This window comes from Anas platyrhynchos, chromosome 11 (assembly GCF_047663525.1).
Source record: "Anas platyrhynchos isolate ZD024472 breed Pekin duck chromosome 11, IASCAAS_PekinDuck_T2T, whole genome shotgun sequence".
Classification (NCBI taxonomy): Eukaryota; Metazoa; Chordata; class Aves; order Anseriformes; family Anatidae; genus Anas; species Anas platyrhynchos.
The window spans coordinates 13,101,538-13,119,463 of record NC_092597.1 but is presented as its reverse complement, the minus strand read 5'-3'; the positions used below and the strand labels follow the sequence as shown (position 1 = coordinate 13,119,463).

General features: G+C 49.1%; 1 protein-coding gene across 9 annotated transcripts in view; it reads right to left on the bottom strand.

Annotated features, from left to right (window-relative positions):
• Window positions 1-17,926, bottom strand: part of HCN4 (hyperpolarization activated cyclic nucleotide gated potassium channel 4) — a 156,311-nt gene that overhangs the window by 39,247 nt on the left and 99,138 nt on the right. For 8 of the 9 annotated variants that reach the window (XM_038184865.2, XM_038184864.2, XM_072043372.1 and 5 more), the window contains 2 exons: window positions 13,253-13,414; window positions 5,343-5,561 (listed from right to left, as the gene is read on the bottom strand). In XM_038184865.2, the coding sequence (XP_038040793.1) occupies window positions 5,343-5,561; window positions 13,253-13,414 (381 nt within the window). The remainder of the gene's footprint in view (window positions 1-5,342; window positions 5,562-13,252; window positions 13,415-17,926) is intronic. The other variant, XM_072043376.1, reaches the window with a different exon arrangement.

Below are 17,926 nucleotides of genomic sequence, written 5' to 3'. Positions count from 1 at the left end.
CCAGGTTGGTAATGAACAAGAAATCTCGCATCTGACAGAGTGCGTGCAGGAACAGCAGCAGTCTTTGCCCAACTCCACACCAGCAGAGCAGCTGACACGAGTTATCTTCATATATCTGCGCTGTGTCATCCCCAAGGTAGCCCTGGCTAAACCAACCCTGGAGCCACAAGAATTAATACAGCTTCGGTGCAGTGCTGCGTTTGGGTTAATTAGCTCTGCTTAGAGGGGAGGGAAGGGGGCTAATCAGCAAAGGCGTGCTGCCAGGCTAATGTGATTATACCCTGTCCAGGACTCCAGCTAGGATCTCTGCACCAAATTCCATGCACACGTTCATTTGGAGCCCGTTCAGAAAACTGTGTAGTCCAACAGCTTAAAAACACAAAAAGGATGAGCTGAGGGCTCCTCTCGCCTGTGTTGTCTCTGATAGTTTCAGATGCCTTGAGGAAGAGGAGAAAGAACAAACGAGGCGTAGGGCAGCCCAGCTCCTGGCCATACCCTCCCAGCTTCTGACAAAAGAGGATGAGGGATACCCACTGCCAGGGGTTATGGCTGCATCTTAGTATTCAGTAACACTTGAAAGATTTTCCTTGTGTGAATTTATTTAAATATTCTAAGGCTCATTAAACTTTGGGCCTCCGCAGCACCCTGTAGCACTAAGTTTCACAGTTTAATTACATACCAGGAGAAAAAAATCACTTCTTAAACCTGCTGTGTAATAAAACTCTGTCTTGCTGGTCTCCAAGGAAGGGCAAGGCCTGACTAAGCCCAGGAGATGGCTTCCCAGCCTCCTCTGTAGCAGTAAGGCACAATGGCAGTGTGTGCTCTTCTGGCTCTGTCAGTTTTTGGAGCACCGAACTTCAGTCCGCAGGGCTGATCCAGTCCCCGAACTGCCTCCATTCTCAGGGGAATAACTCAAGCTGCAGACTTAGCGTGGCTCTCTGGGGAGACGACTTGTGCCTGACAGTCTGAGGGATGAAGACCATCATCTCTGGCCAGTGGCATCAAGCCAGTACGCTGAGATCACCCTGACCTGTACTGTGCCACAGGGATGCTGTGGGAAGGATCACACAACATCACTTGGTTCAAACTGTTGCCTGACAATAGTCTCCCACTTCTGCCCTGATGAATATTGGTCTAACATCTGCTTTGTCCTCCAACAATGATTGTACTTTCCAGACAGTATGCTTCAGCCTTTACAGTTATTACACTTTCCCCAATTACCAGTATCAAAATCCTCTTTGCTGAGCTCAGGCCAATGACAGAAGGATTGAAATGTTGAGAGTTGGACAGCAAAGTGCATTTTGGCGTGGACAGCCAGAGAATGGGATGAGTCTGTTGCAGGAATGAGGGTGCTGGCGGTTGAACAGGGCTGTTTCAGGAACTACAAACGATATCAGGAGTGCTTCTGCAGGACTTGGAAAGCACTTCTCTCTGTAATGTTACCCTTTGCAATTGTGCTGCAGCAGGTGCTTCTTCGGAACAACGCTGTGCATATGTAAGTATCTACCCGGTTTCAATCTGTATTTTAAGAACAACAGGCACTGGATAGACTGTTCGGGGGAAGGGGGAGCAGGGGAATGAATATGGAGAACAGAGAGCTTGAGAGAACACCAGTGTAGCAGACAGATCTTGAGCAGAGATGAGGCTCTGGCAGAAGAGATTACAGCTTTGCCGGGCTCTGCAATGCTGACAGCAGCAATTCCTACTTGTCATCAGTCATTCTTCTGCATGTACCTGAGCAGATAACGCGGGAGAGCCGAGCCTCTCTGCAGGATGCCCGTCACTGCCTGCATCCTGCTGCGATGGAAGAGTAAAGCCCAGAGTCTCTCTCTGCTTTGTTCCGAGGAGCATGGCTGCAGTCAGCAGCATAATCACTGCTCCCAAAAGCCTCAAGGTTACAGCGCCTACCGGGAAGAATGAGTGTGTGTGTGTGTATTTGTGGTGACTTGACATAAATGTTAATCCAGCTGAGCTTTAGGATTAGAGAAAGAAATTAATAGGGCAACCTGCAAAAAGCATGAAAATAACTTTCATATCCAACTAGTTTACTCATCTCCTGAGCAGGAAGCACTCTCCCACTCTTGTACTTTCCAAGTACTTGTGAGCCACAGTTACTGCAGGTTGCGCGATGATTTTGCAGTCAATGATGAATCTACATGCTAAGTTGTGAGTTGATACAAGAACAGCCGAAACAGGCCTCCAGGTGTGCAAGGCTTCCCCTCTCTGGTCAGAGCTGTCAGATCAATTCAGTTATAAAATGTTAACTCCATGACTTTGGAAGATTTTTCTATCAGAACCCCTCAGGATGAACTTGTAATATTCTCCCATCATACACACGTAAGAGGAAGGATACCAGTCGTGGCTGCAAAGAGATTTTGAAGCTAGACACTAGACTGCACTACAGAGATAGGAGTCAGCTTCTGACCCTGTTGTCACTGACTCTCCCTGTGTGACCACAGGCAAGTCATTTAGGGTGTAACACACTGTGCAACGCAGGACAGGACAGAGAGGTCTGTTCTAGCTTTGTCTTGGGGACTGGAAATAAAACAGCCACTTCACAGTGCCAGAGCTAAAGAGCTATTCTGCCTCAGAGCTTTTTAAGGATGGCACAGAGCCATACTTACATGATGGCTGTGCCACTTCCAGTGCCTGAGCTGGTGTGAGTGCTCTGTGCCACATGGGACTCTCCGCTTGTACTTGGGAACCTTGGCACTAAATTGTCTTGGAAGGTTCAACCTCCCTCTCCAAAATCTCCATGCTTCCTACCAACACGCTGATCCTTGTATGGCTTCCCTGCCTTGCAGAAACCAGCACAGCATGAAGTTCAGATGCTACAGAAGGGGATTTAGACAGAACAGGGATAGTATCTCCAAATGTTCAATGAATCCAATCAAGAGTGAAAGATGGGGCTAAATCATGTACTGTTTACTGTGACAAGCCTGCTATTGAATCCAACAGCCAGCACATCTTGTCTTTTATTCCTCTTCTCAGAAGCCCTGTTTGTACAAGGGAAGAACAAGTTGTTTGGCAGAGACACAGACCAATCTGAAATTTCACTACAAACTCCCTCCCAAACGTTGTCTTGAAGGTTACACAAAGCCTGCCAATAAAGTTACTAGCTATACTCTTCTGTCCTGTTACGATGGTAATTTCTGCCGCTCCTCTCCCTCCCAACTGTACCCCCTTTCTTTGGCTACTCCTGGGACAGCTGCAAAAATCTCTGCAGCCTGCTGAGGTGAGAGGCAGAGCCCTGTCTGCACCCGAAGGGGTACTCGGCAGAAGTCTCCAAACTCCTGCCTGCTTCTCCCAGTCGACCCTGCCAACTTGTTGAGATTCTTTGCTTATAATATGCTTCAACAGACACATTGTCCCAAGAGGACTGAACTAAATTGAGTTGCAGGGCTGCAAATCACGAAGCAGCCTCATTTTAATCATGGCTATTCAAGTGCTAAGGAATGCAGAAAGTAAATACATATTTGTTTTTAGACCATCATTTGTCCCATTTGCAAGAGGAAATTGAATGTACTCAGTCCCTGAGGCTTTGTTCCTAGGAGAATACCTTGGGAAATGAACCTGCTATAACCACTACACATGAAATACACCCTTTGTTAAACCCTCTACTCACTGCTTTCATCACAAAGCTTTTCTCCTGGATCTATTAACCCTCTCATTCACTTCTTCACATTCTAATCAGGCTTTATTTAACATTTCACACTTCTGACACCCTGGCTACAGTCTCTGCTGGCTTACTGATGACTGATTTCACTGAGCACTGAGTGGAATCAAACGTCCAGGGTCAAGTTCTGCCCTTGTCTTCAGACCTGGCTGGGGAAAAATTCGTGCTGCCCAGTCCTGCAGGTGTAAACTTGGCTGCGGCTAGGCTGACCAGGTGGCTGGATTTGCAAATCAGTCCTTGACTTCTATGCTACTTCAAACACATTTGAATAAATATTCTGCATACACAGATTTTATCAGCTTGCATTCCTAGTGCTGCAGTGTCCTTCTCTTTGGCATGCCTTAGTCTCAATTAGCCTTAGTCCAGCCAATCTGGAAAACAGAGGCAAAACGCACCCCAGACCTCCACGCTTTTTCTCCTGGGCTTTTTCTTTTAGCTCAAGCTGAGGTTTGAAATTTTCCCTATCCTAAAAGCATGATTCACCCTCTGGTCTTTGCTTTCAGTCTCTGCCCTCCTGCAAGGTCTTTCCGTGGCCCTGCATTGTAATCCCCGTGTCTCAGACCTGCTCTAGGCCACCTAATAAAGCCTTTCTCCCACCCCCTTCCATGCAGCAACTTAAACCTCACCTTTCTTAAGCCAGTGCATATGAGCCGTACTTTATGGACTTGAACACCAGCTACCCTCTCACCTAATCTAATTGCACCAGGCAAGGTCAGAATAGTACTAGCACCTCATTCTTCCTCTTCTTAATCTTCACCTGATCCTGACTGTAACACCTCTGAGCCAGCCAGGCCCTTGCTCTCAGTTACACACAGTCACTCTTCAGTGAGCCCTCCTGTTTCGTGGAGGTGCAGACCTGCTGTTTCAACCAGAAGGTGAAGGCAGCTTTTCCTGCCCATGTCCTAGAAGGAAAAGCATCACTGCAGCAGCAGCTCCTTTGCTTTAGAAGACAAAATGCCACTGTACAGACAGCAATATACTGCAGGCATGGAAAGAGTGAAGGAATTGAGGCAGTTCCATAAGTTTTTGTATCACAGTGAGTGCCCCTGTTTGCCCCTTAACTTCTTACAAATTTGCAGCATCACCTTAAAGCCACCACCAGGCGTTATTGCCACTGCAGCGGTAACCTGATCAATGGTGACATTTCTCTCTATGCCCTACATTATGCAATTCAACCACCGTGCAATTAATTTGATAGCTACCTGGGGAACCTAACTGGTGCTCCTGAGCTTTGATCTGTGCTTTGGGGTTTGTTAGGTAGCTTCCCTCACAAGCACTGAAGAGATTAATCCGGATATTTTTAAAGGAAGTGCTTGCTAAACAAAGCTGCACATTCTGAGTGTTTACTTGGGATTTGGAAGAAGATCTCGGAAAGGAAAAAGTGACTTTTAATTTTAGATACCAGTGATATTGATAATGCCAATCTCAAAAGATAGTCTGATACAAAAAGAATCACCCAGTTGCCCTACTATTATTCTTCTGATCCCACATCTGTTTCCTCCACGGGTCTGTCTGGATAAACAAATTAAATTACCCGTAAACTGCTGTGGTGACAAAGACATCAGACCTTTGGCCTCTCACATGAGTTACTCACAGCCCTGACTTCCTCCAGACAACACATAAACCACCCCTGGGTCACATAAGGGTTGCAAAGCCCAGTCCTTACCTTCTCCTGGTACTGACGCCGTGAGGAGTCCAGAGACTGGATTAGGGCTGTGGCATGGCCGATGAACATGGCATAGCAGGTGGCACCGACAATCATGCTCAGCATAGTGAGCCACACATCTGACATGCCAACGGGCGCCTGCTGCCCGTACCCAATGCAGAGCATGTGACTCATTGCCTTGAACAGCGCATAGGAATACTGCTTCCCCCAGGAGTCATTCTAAAGAGACAGATAGACAGACAAAGCTTTAGCAGTGGGACACGACATTCTTGGAGATGTACACATTTCAGAAAAGGATACCTAATGTTAGACCCCAAAGTCCATGTTTAAAGCACCCCTATATGTTAAACAAGCAATTTGATTCCTTGATGGCTTGGAAGTGTTGGGCACACTGGATTTAAAAACAAAGCCTAAATTCAGCCATCTGACAATAACTGACTTTGGTCAGGGGTTTACAGGTCCCATGTGCTCTTTCCAGCAAGGCTTTTCAGAAAGGAAGCCAGACTGACACTCTGCTAACCTGGGATAAAATGGGATCATGCACTGGGATAATTTCAAAGAGACCCACATGTGGGAGAAGGGACTGATGCAAATGGTTACTCCCCCGGGAAATGGATTTTTCAGAGAACTGGTAAAAGAGAGCCTGAGCAAGGTTGCCAGTAGTAAGATCTTAAAGTGGGGAAAATCACTTACTCCCTGGCAATTTAGGAAATGTTCAGGATCTCTGGTCATTACCTGAAGAGATGGGAAGGGCAGAAAATTAAGATGATAATGTCCAGACAGCCGAGTTCTTTGCAGTGTCAAACTGGGCTTTTTTTCGGGGAGCTGAACAAATGGTCTCATTTGAGAAATGCAATAAACCACCGTGAGAAGCCAGCTGAAGTCAATGGCCTGTTTTGGACACCCTGTGCTCTCCCACTGCAACTAACAGCACAGGCACCTTGGCAATTATATCATGGTAAAGGGAGAAAAATACAACATAAGCTTCATGACTATTCTGATTAGCTTGAGTTCATGGAACAGCACAAGGTACATTTACTGTCCTGTGGGTATTATATGCTAGCAAGTCCTTGCCACAAAACCTTGTAAAGTAAATGCACTGTCATCACACACTGCTGTTACAAGGCATGTGAAAAAATACCGCTGCTACGGTGACATTCATCACAGCACATAATCTGTACATTCATCAGTCTTCTTTCTGTTCCTAGGAAGGTGCTAACATTGTGGATATAGCAGTGCAGATACATACACCATGGCAACTTAGAAGGTCATGGTGTAGCAGGCCTGCTTTGGGGCTTGGCAGAGATGAGCAATACTTTTGGGAACTCCTTCAGAGAGATGCAGCAGCCTCAGCACCAGTGACCAGCAGTGCTGGATGCCTCCCTGGAGGGATTTAATCACAATCAGGTGAATGGCTGACGACCTGTCTACAAAAACCAGCTTTCTGGGTGTCACTAATGTTGATGGAAATTTTTCAGTAAGCTTACTGGTAGTGAACAGAACCAAAGTGTACTGTTGCTGTCTGGGAGCTGTGGCAAAGAGCTGGAGCCTCCAGAGAGTGGTCACGCTTGGTTAGGAGATAAGCACGTGGACAAAGACAGGCGGTAGTGTTACCTCAGCCCTATTTGGTTACGTTATGCAAGACAGGCCTGATTCACACTGCAACAAGAAGGGCAAAGCAACACAAGTGACAGCGAAGCGGACACAGAAGCAGCAGCACATCCAGGGTCCCAGAAGGGACTGCTCCCTCCTGGCGCCAGCCTGTCTGGGCTCCCCTCCCTAACAGAGCAGAACCAGTTCACCTCCTGCGCTGGAAAAAACTACCTTCGAGTCCTCAGAACAGACAATGTGGCCACTGGGGTCTCTATTCCTGGCTATGCAGTTGGCTTGCCCCAGTGTGTGATTCCCAAAGGGGAATCAAAAACAATTTGCGCTCTGCTGCCTGCACAGGGCCGAATGCAGCTCCTTGAGAGGAGCACAGCAAGGAGAGGAGATAAGAGTCAGTCCTAGCACTAAATACAAACTGCAAGACGTGAAAAAGCACGATTTGGCTATCAGTTGAACAATTTGATGCTCCTGGTTGAACAGGGCAGTTTCAGGACAAAAACCCAGCAACCCATGGCGCAGGGGGTAAGCCCACCCCAGCCCACCCTTCTATTATGGACCCACCAGTTGAGTCTGGCAGAGAAAGGACAGAGATGGGCACTTGGCCTGATGGAACAGCGCATGAGTTCTTCTCCCCTTGCCCCCTCAGGCCAGTTCTCTTCTTAGCCAGAAGGTTCTCAAAGCAAATACCTTTCCCATGCAGGCACTTCTCACCCGCACTGCAGAAATGCTGCTGCCTCCTGAGTTCAGTGTGGCAGTAGTTTAACAGGGCAGCATCTCTGGAACAGAATTGAGGGCAACGAGAAAAGAAATGCTGAGCAGATATTCCAGAGGGAACTTTGGGGAGACAGAAAAAGATTGGTTGAGCTGGATTTGGAAACATCAGGAAATTGGCTGCCAGTATCTTCAGTGACCAGGAGTGAGCAAAGAGGAGAGTCTGGGCATCAGGCAGGTTTGAGTTTTAAAAGCCATTCTTCCAGCAACTTGCTGTTAGGGAGCAGACAAGTCACAGGACCACCCCGGATTTGGTTCCCTCCTCAGTAAATAGGAGACAATAGTTCCCAACTAACTTTTGGGTCTAGGAGACCAGCATTTGGAAGGAATTAGTCATCCAAACCCCTGATGCCCAACACCAGTGAGCTCCAGCAGCCTGCAGAAACACTTCTGGCTCCCTGGGAACTCTACAGATCCCAGCAGTGAGGAGTTGGCTGAGTAATGACAGGCTGAGGGGCGAGAGCTGGAGGAAAACCTGGAGTGTTTACAGCATTCCCTAGCAGTGTGGCCTGCTGGGAGAAGAGCTCAAGGACTGCTGAAAGGGAGGCACTTCCATGAAGGGGAACGTTTCAAAGCAATTACCTTCAGGACACGATCTCTGAGCTCTCTGAGCATCTGTAAAGGGCGCTGGATCATCATGGCACAGCCTACACGATGACTGCTTACAGGTCTCAGTGTATCTTTACCTTTCAGGCCTGCTCTACACCCTTTTGTTTTCTACAGAATTATGTCAGATGAGCAGCACTGGTTCAAAATGTGATGTGGACACAAGTTTACCAGCATCACAGTGCCCTGTACTGACACAGCTTGCCCCTCTGCTGGGGCAGTACACCATCAGACCAGTCCCTATAGTGGGGGGGCTGCCCTACAGATCCATTAGGGGAGGTAAATGAGGCCTTGAAACTGCAGAAAGAAAATGACTCCTCTGCCAAATCTCACAGCAAGCTAAAATGGAGCCACAGATCTGTGCTTGAGCATAGTCAAGAGGGATGTTATCTCAAACACATGCCAGGCACTAAGAGTGTTTGCAAACGGGAGTTAAAGTTACTTTGAAGTGGTTTCTCAAACTAGCTTGCTTTCAACATCCACGCTGGTAGGACCATAAGGATTTCTCTAGGATTAGTGTCTGGACTTCAACGCCTCTGCTCAGATCCACCCCTGAATACTTGGAAACACATAGCTGAAACTCTTCAAAGGCAGCATGGGGCTCTGTGCCTTACAGAAGCACCTAGAGAAACAGGACGGGGTCTCACAGGATGCTGCTGGATCTGAGGAATGTGTGAGTGTGCCTGGCCCAGCCCTCATAGGAGAGGACTAAAGAGAGAGAAGTGGGGAAACAGAAAAGTCCTGGCAAACTCTTGGGGTAGGGGCGCAGTCCACAGGCACAAGGCAATGCCTGACTTATACCACTGACATTTCACAGAATTAAGAGTCTGTCTGTAGTGAACGAGTGTATTTTCCCCCTCCAGCTGTCACCCTAGCCAGATGAGCTGGAGGTTACATGTGGTTCACGTCTGAGACCACCAGCCCAGCCAACCAGGGTGTGAGCACTCTTTGTGAACCCCTTGTTGGTCCCAGCTGTGATATTTGCTGGCCACAAGCTGTTACTCCGGGTTTACTGCTGCCCACCACTTGGGTCATGCTGCAAAATAAGGCCTCTGAGCATCACTGCCCTCCCCTGGACAACACCATAACTGCTGGGCAGGGAAACAGACCTTCAGATCCGGTACAAGGGACAGGAATAGTGGGATCAGAGATGGAGCTGAAGGGTCATACCTCACAGGACAGCATCTGCCTGTTCTAGGCTTGTTTCCAGGGCAAGTTTTGTATGGCCTTTACCTTACAGAAGAGAAGATTCTCTCAGGGCTCCGGGTGCACCACAAAGTCTTCACTGCCCATCAGCTTCGTGTAGGACCCGCACCCATGCACACCTTGTTCCTGGAGCTCAGCCTGGGCACCCAGTCCTTGTCAGAGCGGTCAGGGCTGTACCTCTGCCAGCCCTGTCCCTTGGCTGGGCCTTGGACACGTGCTTTAGCCTCATCTCCAGCCCTGCCTCTGGTTGCATGTCTTGCCACTCCTAACTGGACTCCCTGGATGGGACTTGGACACCATTATCACCTTGCCTTCTCTGGGATCATCAATGGAGCCTTCCATCAGCAATTCTGCTCTGCCCACCCTGTTCAGGTCCAGCAGGTGAGGGCACTGCCCGTGCAGGGGTCACATTGCTGACACCATCACGGAGCAGCCCTACCCTTGCAGCTGCTCCTTGACAGGTTTATAAAACACAACACTACTACGCAGCTTTGCAGGCCTGCTGAGTGAGGGTATGAAGGAGCTGCTCACCAGAGCCTTGGGGGGAATTAGGAATCAGCCAGGAGCCCCATGCAGGATTGCTCTGTCTTCCACCCTATGTGCTGCACCGGCATCTCTTCTTCCTTTCTCTCAGCAACACAACAACAGTGTGGCAGGGGTGGGGGTGGTAGGCTCAAAGGGGAGCAGAAGGGAAGATGAGCAGTATTTCCCGTGCAAGGTCGCTGCATTTGACAGGGGGATGTTTGCCTTCCCCGCAGGGTTTATCAGTTGAGCGCCGTACCCAGGGGAGTGAGCCACGTGTTTCCAGCAGCTTTCAGGTCTCAGCAGAGCTCAGATTTCTCTGATGAGGAGCTGCCAGGCGAGGGTCGTGGGGCGATGCTGCTGCCCGCACATATGCCTCCCTGGAGCTGACTCACCAGTGTTTCCCTTTTTAATAAAGTGCCCTGTAGGGAAGCTAACGCCAAGGCCCCTGAGACTGGGGCTGAGCAATTAATACTGCAGACATCCTTCCCTGCCATGTCAGAGCCCGTTCAGAAAGAAGGCTCACACAGAGTCAGTGCTACAATTGCTAAAGATGAAAGATGGAAACATAGAAAACAACAAAATGAACTGGACCCAGGGATTTATCGAGCCCCTGATATGATTTTGGCAACACCAGATGCTTCACAGATCCCCTGGAAGAGGATCAAACTTTAGGAAGCAGATGGGAGGTGATGAATCTTCTTTTCCTGCTGCACTGGAGTCGGAGCTGGCTTTATGGACTGCCAAGTGGCTAGGTGGGAAACTCTGGAGCAGGGATGAGCAGCACCAGCACACTCAAGGAGCAAGCCTGCAAAGCATTCGACACCTTACAAATAGCTCCCCTTGGATGCAGCAGCCTCAGAAGATTCCTTTTCTCCCCGCAGTGGTTCCATCCCAGTTTTTTAGCTCCTGTGGGCAGTCCCGGCAGTCGTGCACCCAGTGCATTTATCCCTTCCCAGCTGTGACCAGGTCCGTACTGAGCGTCCCAAGATCCACCCTGGGGACTCTGTCACAGGCAGATGCCATCGGGGCCTCCCAGCCCTGCCCAGCACAGCTCTCAGAGAGCAAAAGCACCATCAGCACCTCAGCACCAAGGCCTGCGAGCAGCCCAGGCCACTGTTTTCTGGCTGTTTCCTGACTCGTGGCCTCTCCCATCACTTCACATCAGACTACAAGGAAATCGGTGCACTAATCGTGCCGTCCACATCCATAGCTAGGGAGCAGGCTCCCAGTGACACATCTGGAAGTCTCACGAGATCAGAGGACAGAACCTTAGTGTGAGAAGAAACTATCTGATTCCAAAAATTCTTTTTGTTGAATGTTCTAAAAATGAGCTATTTCGGGGCTGGCATTTTCCTGTACAAATTTTGGAACGGAAGCCACCTAAATTCTAGGTGGGGCAGATAACCATCTCTCCAGTTCTCCATCCCAGTTTCCTGAGATTCCATTTCTGAGACAGTCACTGAGATCACCATTTTTTTTTTCACTTTTAAGAAATGGAAAAATTGAAAGTGATTTAGCTGCAGATGAGAAGCTGAAAAAAAAATCACACACGGCAAATTTAATTCCCAGCTTCACAGGCTCACAAGGAGGGGAAGACAAGCACTGCAGCATGAGTCCTTGCCTGGTAAAGCCACGCTCTGAATAAAAAGTTTCTATCCTATCCTTCCTGGAGACTCCGCTGAGTCCTCCTGCCTGCAGGACACATCCTTCCCCCTCCTCCTCAGCCCTGAAGCTAATAAAGGTGCCCAGACTAAGCAGGAAGAACGTGAGGTGGCTCACCCTTTGATCTGTGGTTTTCACCCAAGCTTTCAATGCATATAAACATATCCTCAACGATCATTTGGCTAACGAGCACTCCCTCTGCAAGAAGACTGAACCACTTAAGTGGGAAAGAGCAGGAAGCAGGACTGGTAAACGTATGTGAGGAATAAGGAAACATGGTTCAGATCTGCTGCTCTCAGACTGTCCTGCAAGGACACCGTGGCTGAGCTACTTCATCCAATGGTGATGATTCGCCTGCACCTCTGAGCTCTCCAGGACAAGGAGCTGTCTGTCCTTTTGAACCTGAAGAGCACAAGCACAATGGAGCCTTGATCTGTCATTGCTCCTGCCATATAAATAATAAAAAGGCAGCACTGGGGAAGACAGGGCAGCTGCTGCATGGGTTGTTCCTCTGCTGTAGATAAATAAAGGGCTGGAGCCTCCAGAACTGCCAGTCTGGCACCTTTCAACAGCAGGAAATGAATGATTACTGCAGAGGGAAGAAATAACAAATAAACCCCCAAACAGACGACTTTTTCATGGCTGCTCACTCATCTCAAGCATGGACAGCATGTGCCCACAGCTCCGCATGCAGGAGGCATGGAAGCTGGCAGTTTTAAACATTTTACATTTGTTCTGTTCTGCATGAGTGCCTGATATTATTTATTTTTTTTTTAAAGAAGGAACTGGCTGGGGGAATCTGGAGGTTAAGAGCTGCAATGAGAGGCAATTTTTTAAGCTTTGTCAGTTGTTGCTGCTTAATCAACTGGACATTGTCCCTTTGAATAAAAGATCCTGAATTCTCAGTGAGACAGTTGAAAGGTACCATGAAATCCCCGCGCATGCACCATATGGTACAGATCTCCCTCACAGCAAACAGCGCAGTGAGCAGCACAGCTTGGGACGTTACAGGGAAGTCTGGTCGCTGTTCCTACAACGGGAGGCCAAACTGTGGCTTGTCTGCTTCAGCCTGCTTTAATGGGATATGGTGCAGCTCCCCAAGGAGCAGCAGGCAGTGCGATCACACCCACCCTTCATGTGGCTATGGAGCAGAAGACTCAACAGTTTCCTTGGGACCAGTAATGGGAATTAGGATGTTACGGATCAGACCCAGCTATGGCTCTAGGGCTCCCCTGCCTCTTCCCTTTGGCTCAGCAGAAAGAGGGATCTCAGATCCCAGCAGAAAGACGCTCTCATTTTTGCTCTTTGCTGTCTCCTGCCAGGAGGGGGAGCCTGGCTCCTGCCTTGCGCTGCAGGCAGCCCACAGCAGGCTGCGCTGGGGCTCTGCTCCAACACTGCCATGGCCCTACCAGCGCTTGCTGGACCGTGGAGAATGCCCCTGAAAGGACATGGGGGAAATGGGAAGCTGGGGACACCACGTTAGTGCTGGGAGGCGACCAGGGGCCTGGGGAGCATGAAGGACAAGCACTTACCACCATGCGGTTGAGGGATACCCAGCAGTCATCAGGGAAGTCCTGCAGCATGGGCACGAGGAACTGGAGGCAGCCATCCCAGTGACACAGCAGCAGCATCATCCCGATCAGGTTCACAATGCGCACCACCGCGCTAGCCAGATCATAGGTCATGTGGAAGATCTGCAGGGGACAAGAGGGAGCAGATTAGATGGCAGCTCCCCAAACAACCAACCCAGCATAATTAGACGCAGTATCGGGGTCAAGAGCCTTGCTGATGTGACAGGAAAGGCTGCATCAGCTCAGCTCAGGTCAGTCACTGTACGCGAGCAGAGCCAGCTGTAAAAAAAATAGATTAAAAACCAAAATACAAAATTGTAAGCACTCAACCCTCTTGCCCTTTGATTTTACCTTCAATTTACATTGAAAGCTCCATAACTGCTCTTATAAAATAAGTTGGTTGCAAATATTTCCAGAACATCAGCCACACCTCAGAAATAAACTCCATCATCACATCTTTTTAACCGCAGTGACCTTCTTTGATTTCTGCTCTTGTTGGATATATGTGTTGCACTGACCCATGGCTGAAGCTGTCTTTGTATTGGATGTTGGATGTAGCCTCTGTACGTATCAAATGCAAGAAAGAACGGCCTCAAACTCAGCAGACTTCTACCGGAGCACCTGGTTCAACTAATTCTTGTACCAGCTGCTGCATCACTTCAAGTCTTACGAGATGGATATGAAATTGCACTTAAATGAAGCGCAAGGAAAAGAAAAACATGCCAGAGCTCCACAGCAGCTCTTCGCAAGGACACCCAGAAACCTGGCAGAAAGGAGCTGCAAACCATTCTCTGCAGCCAGTTCTCTAATGCCAAGGGAGCCTATGGCCCTCTCGTCCATGGCACTAGTCATAAGCAGGACACATGGAGACAATTGGGTGCTCCATCATCAAAGCCACATACATAGTCAAGAATTACTTGATGGACACTATCTGGGGGGGACTTTGTTGTAGAGACATTGAGGGTGCTTGGCTCTTTTATGCCCAGCAGCCCTAAGCTACATGCCTGCCCAGGACTGGTTTTCCTTGCCCTGCAACATGCCACAGTGAGCAGCAGAGCCCTGGAGAGCACGGTCACCCTGCGTGACTGAGCACAGGGCCACTTCCAGCCTCTTTTCCCATGAACACATCCCATGAAGAGGGGGAGCAGGGAGCAGCCCCTACATGCTGCTGTAGTAGCAGCAGTCCCTCCAAGGAAGCAGGATTGCTGGGATGCAGAGGAGGCAGCATGGCCACCTACTGCAAAGGAGATGCTCTCACTCCGACATCACCCCGCAGAGACCCCAAACACATCTGACATCTTTTCCCACATGCTGCCGCGTTGCCACAGCAATCTGTGAGGGATGGAGGCCTGAGAGCCATGCCCTAGTGTGTCCTGCCCTAGAGTTCCACCTGGAGAAATATTAATCACCACACCCCACACGCAGTGCTGTGCTGCTGCTGCTACTGGAGTGAAATATTTGCAGGGCTGGGTGTGAGTGCAGCAGAGACTCACTGCTGTCACAGCCGGGCCCTCTCAGGAGGCCTCCCTGTGGTTTGAAGGCACGTGCAGCCTGGCTGGTTTGTGTCTCAGCCCGCAACCTGGTGACACAATGTCCTACTTGGATTTAATGGAAGGAAATGGAAACAGCATGCCTCCTGGTGCTGCTGCAAAGCTGACCTCCAAGTGAGCCACGCAGAGCGCATTTATCCAGACCTGCAATTTCCCTAGGGGTGTAACAAGATTTACTCTCAGTTCTTCAGATGTAAAATAAGCCACAAATGCGACTTTCTTACGAGTTGGCCAAAAGACAGGGAGACACTGACACAGGCTTATATAGGATGGCAAAGCCATTTTCAGTTTGCTGAGTTATGAACAAAAACAGAGAGTGCAGTGACAAAAACTGCAGGGAGAAGCATTTCCTGAGTGCTGAACAGCTCCACGGAGCCCCAGTACAGAAAGCTGGGGCAGATGATTACTGAGGAGCTGTCTGTCTGTCAAGGAAGCAGGGGACAGGGCCGTAGGCATGCTGTGTGACTGTATGGCACGGTCCATCTACCTGCTTGCTGCCCTTACAGGGCTAGTCCTGCTCCTTGCAGCCACCAGCAGCAATATGGACCTGCCATCCTTGCCAACATCACGGACTGGCTCCTCTGCTCCCACAGTGAGTCAGTCTGAGCAGCTAAAAAGGCAGAAAACTAATGTTATGAAAGAAAGGAGTCGTGTTTGTCAGTTTAGCTCCCTAAATTGGCTCATCACTCTGTTGTCAGAGCTAGCTGTTCAATTTCAATGCTCGTTGCCACACCAGATATTAACACTTCCCTACCTAATCAGGATGCCACGAGGTCACATGCATTAGGAGATGCCAGCGTGCTCAAACCAGACCAGAAGGGAGCCACAGAAGAATGCCGGGAAGCAGAATGATGAATGATGTGGATAGCTGCTTCTAAACCCCATTATTTCCGCTGCATCCAAGGTGCAGCTGGAGTCCACAGTGTCACTTAGCATGAGAAAAGCCATTCTAATGATATTTCTGAGCTGAAAAGAAGAAAATATCCAAAATCCAGCATGAAAGGCTGTTCTAGGAAATCCGACTCTCAATGCTGACTCAATAGGTCAGTATGAAAGCCAAGCACATAATTCATAAAGAATAATTCCTACTGGTTTCACCTTTTTTTTTTTCCATTGCAGAAACGATCATTCTCATTTAGATAACCCGAAGTGAAGCCAGCCTATCTGAGTGACAGCCATGGGCTATGGTTTTAATGAAGCCAGAGCAGCAGTTTGCAGAAGGATCACTGGGTGGATCTTTTGTATTGCCAGGGTTTTACTATATTAATGACTTTTCCTCTCCCACCTATGTGTGTTTTTCAAAGAGCTTCAGCCCTCCTGTAACCCAGGGAACTCCAGCCAGGGAGAGAGAGAAACCCAGTCTGGTTTAGGAAGTGCCTTTCTTCCTTTAATATATTAAAAGTAGAGAATGAAGAGCCTGAGGGAATGGATGGTTTAGGGGAAAGGTAAATGGATATGGGGCTTCTTATATGATGAATGGCATCTGTTCTGGTCAGGGTTGGGCAGCAAGCCCTTATCCCGTGGTGCACCTCCAAAATCCAGCCATAAATGAATGTGTTTGCTTCTGCCACTGGGTCCTGCTGCCTCCTCTCACGCTCTAAAGGGTGGATTCAGCTCACCTACTGTGGGCCTAGAGACCATTAGTCACTAGATGGAAGCACGCCTACCAAGGGCGAGACTTCTGGTTTGCAGCATTCATGTACCTGAGAAGGGGACGCACCACATCTCAGGAGTTCCTGCTTCTCTCTGCTGACCATAGCGTAAGCATGGGTCAGAATTCCAGCTGTAAATGTCTGAGCTGCAGGTGAGACAAATCTAATTTCAAATGTCAGTCTGAGGAGCTACCAGCCCACTCCTTGGAATACATTTGCATTCACGTGCAAGAGAAAAATATGAAACACTCACCCTGCGGCACACAGGAATAACAGTGCAGGGGTGGAACGAACACCTTTCACTGGGAAGAAGCTCCTACTGTAAATACACTGCGGCACTGCAGGGAATGCTAACTCCAGGAGTGTGCTGGAGAGGGCCTCGCCAGTGCTGCAGAGCCCAGAAGCAGCCTCCAGCTCACCAGGGAGAGACGGAGAAGAAACATTTCAGAATAGCTGCTCCAGGAGCAGAGGAACACACATGGTAATTGGTACTTCTCTGGTTTTCATTATTAACACTCGGGGCTTTCTTGTCCTGTTGTAACACAACCCCAGCTGGGTCCCAGAGCATTACACCTCTGTCTGTCCCTGGAACTGCTTTTGCCTGTCAGCTTTCAGCTGCCTGTCATTTAGAGGAAGGGAGTGGGGAGGAGGAAGCATGGACTCTAGCTTAAAGGTACCTGTTTCCAAGGGCATTTTCTGATTGAGCCAATAGTGCTGTTATTTGACTGTCCAGAACAAGCTGTGGCTTCAGAATCCCTGCTACAAAGTCCACTCTGTGCTTCTAGCCAAAGGCACCTTGTGGCACTCTCTAAAAGGATAGGTGGGGGAAAGTGGAAGGACCAAAGCTTTCCTCAGCAAAGTCATCTCTAGGTATAAGGGCTCCGTCTTGGAAATCCAGCCCATACTGAGCAAACTATCTGTCAGGATCCCAATGGCATGAATCCACGATCCTGGAAGTCCCAACTAACTCTGTGCAGCACCCCTCACTTGGCTCTCTGCTGCAGCAGGCTTCCTCTGTCCTGAACCTTCGAGCTGGAAGAAATCAAAGACACCTTGGAGAATTGGGGGCCTGGCTCTGGCAGTGAAACGACGGCTTTGATTCAAGTCGAAGCTGTATATTTAAGTGTTGTATGTTGGCACATAGCTTGCTGTGGCCATCCAAACCACTAGGTCAACAATATTTCTCAGATCCTTGCGAGCGATGCTGCATTGCCGTGTCCGTCTGTCTCAGGACCACAACTGCAAGTTCCTGGTGGCTCTGCATGGGCTGGAGGTGCCATGCTTGGAAGAGGCAGGTTGTCCTGAGGGGCTGGGGACTGCGATAAGGAGTAGCGACAATTCTGTTTGGAGCCGGTGTGGCTGAGCCGGAGCTAGACACCCTGCCAGACAGAGCTAACAGCACGCACAGTCACTCAGCTGAATGCTGGCTCTGC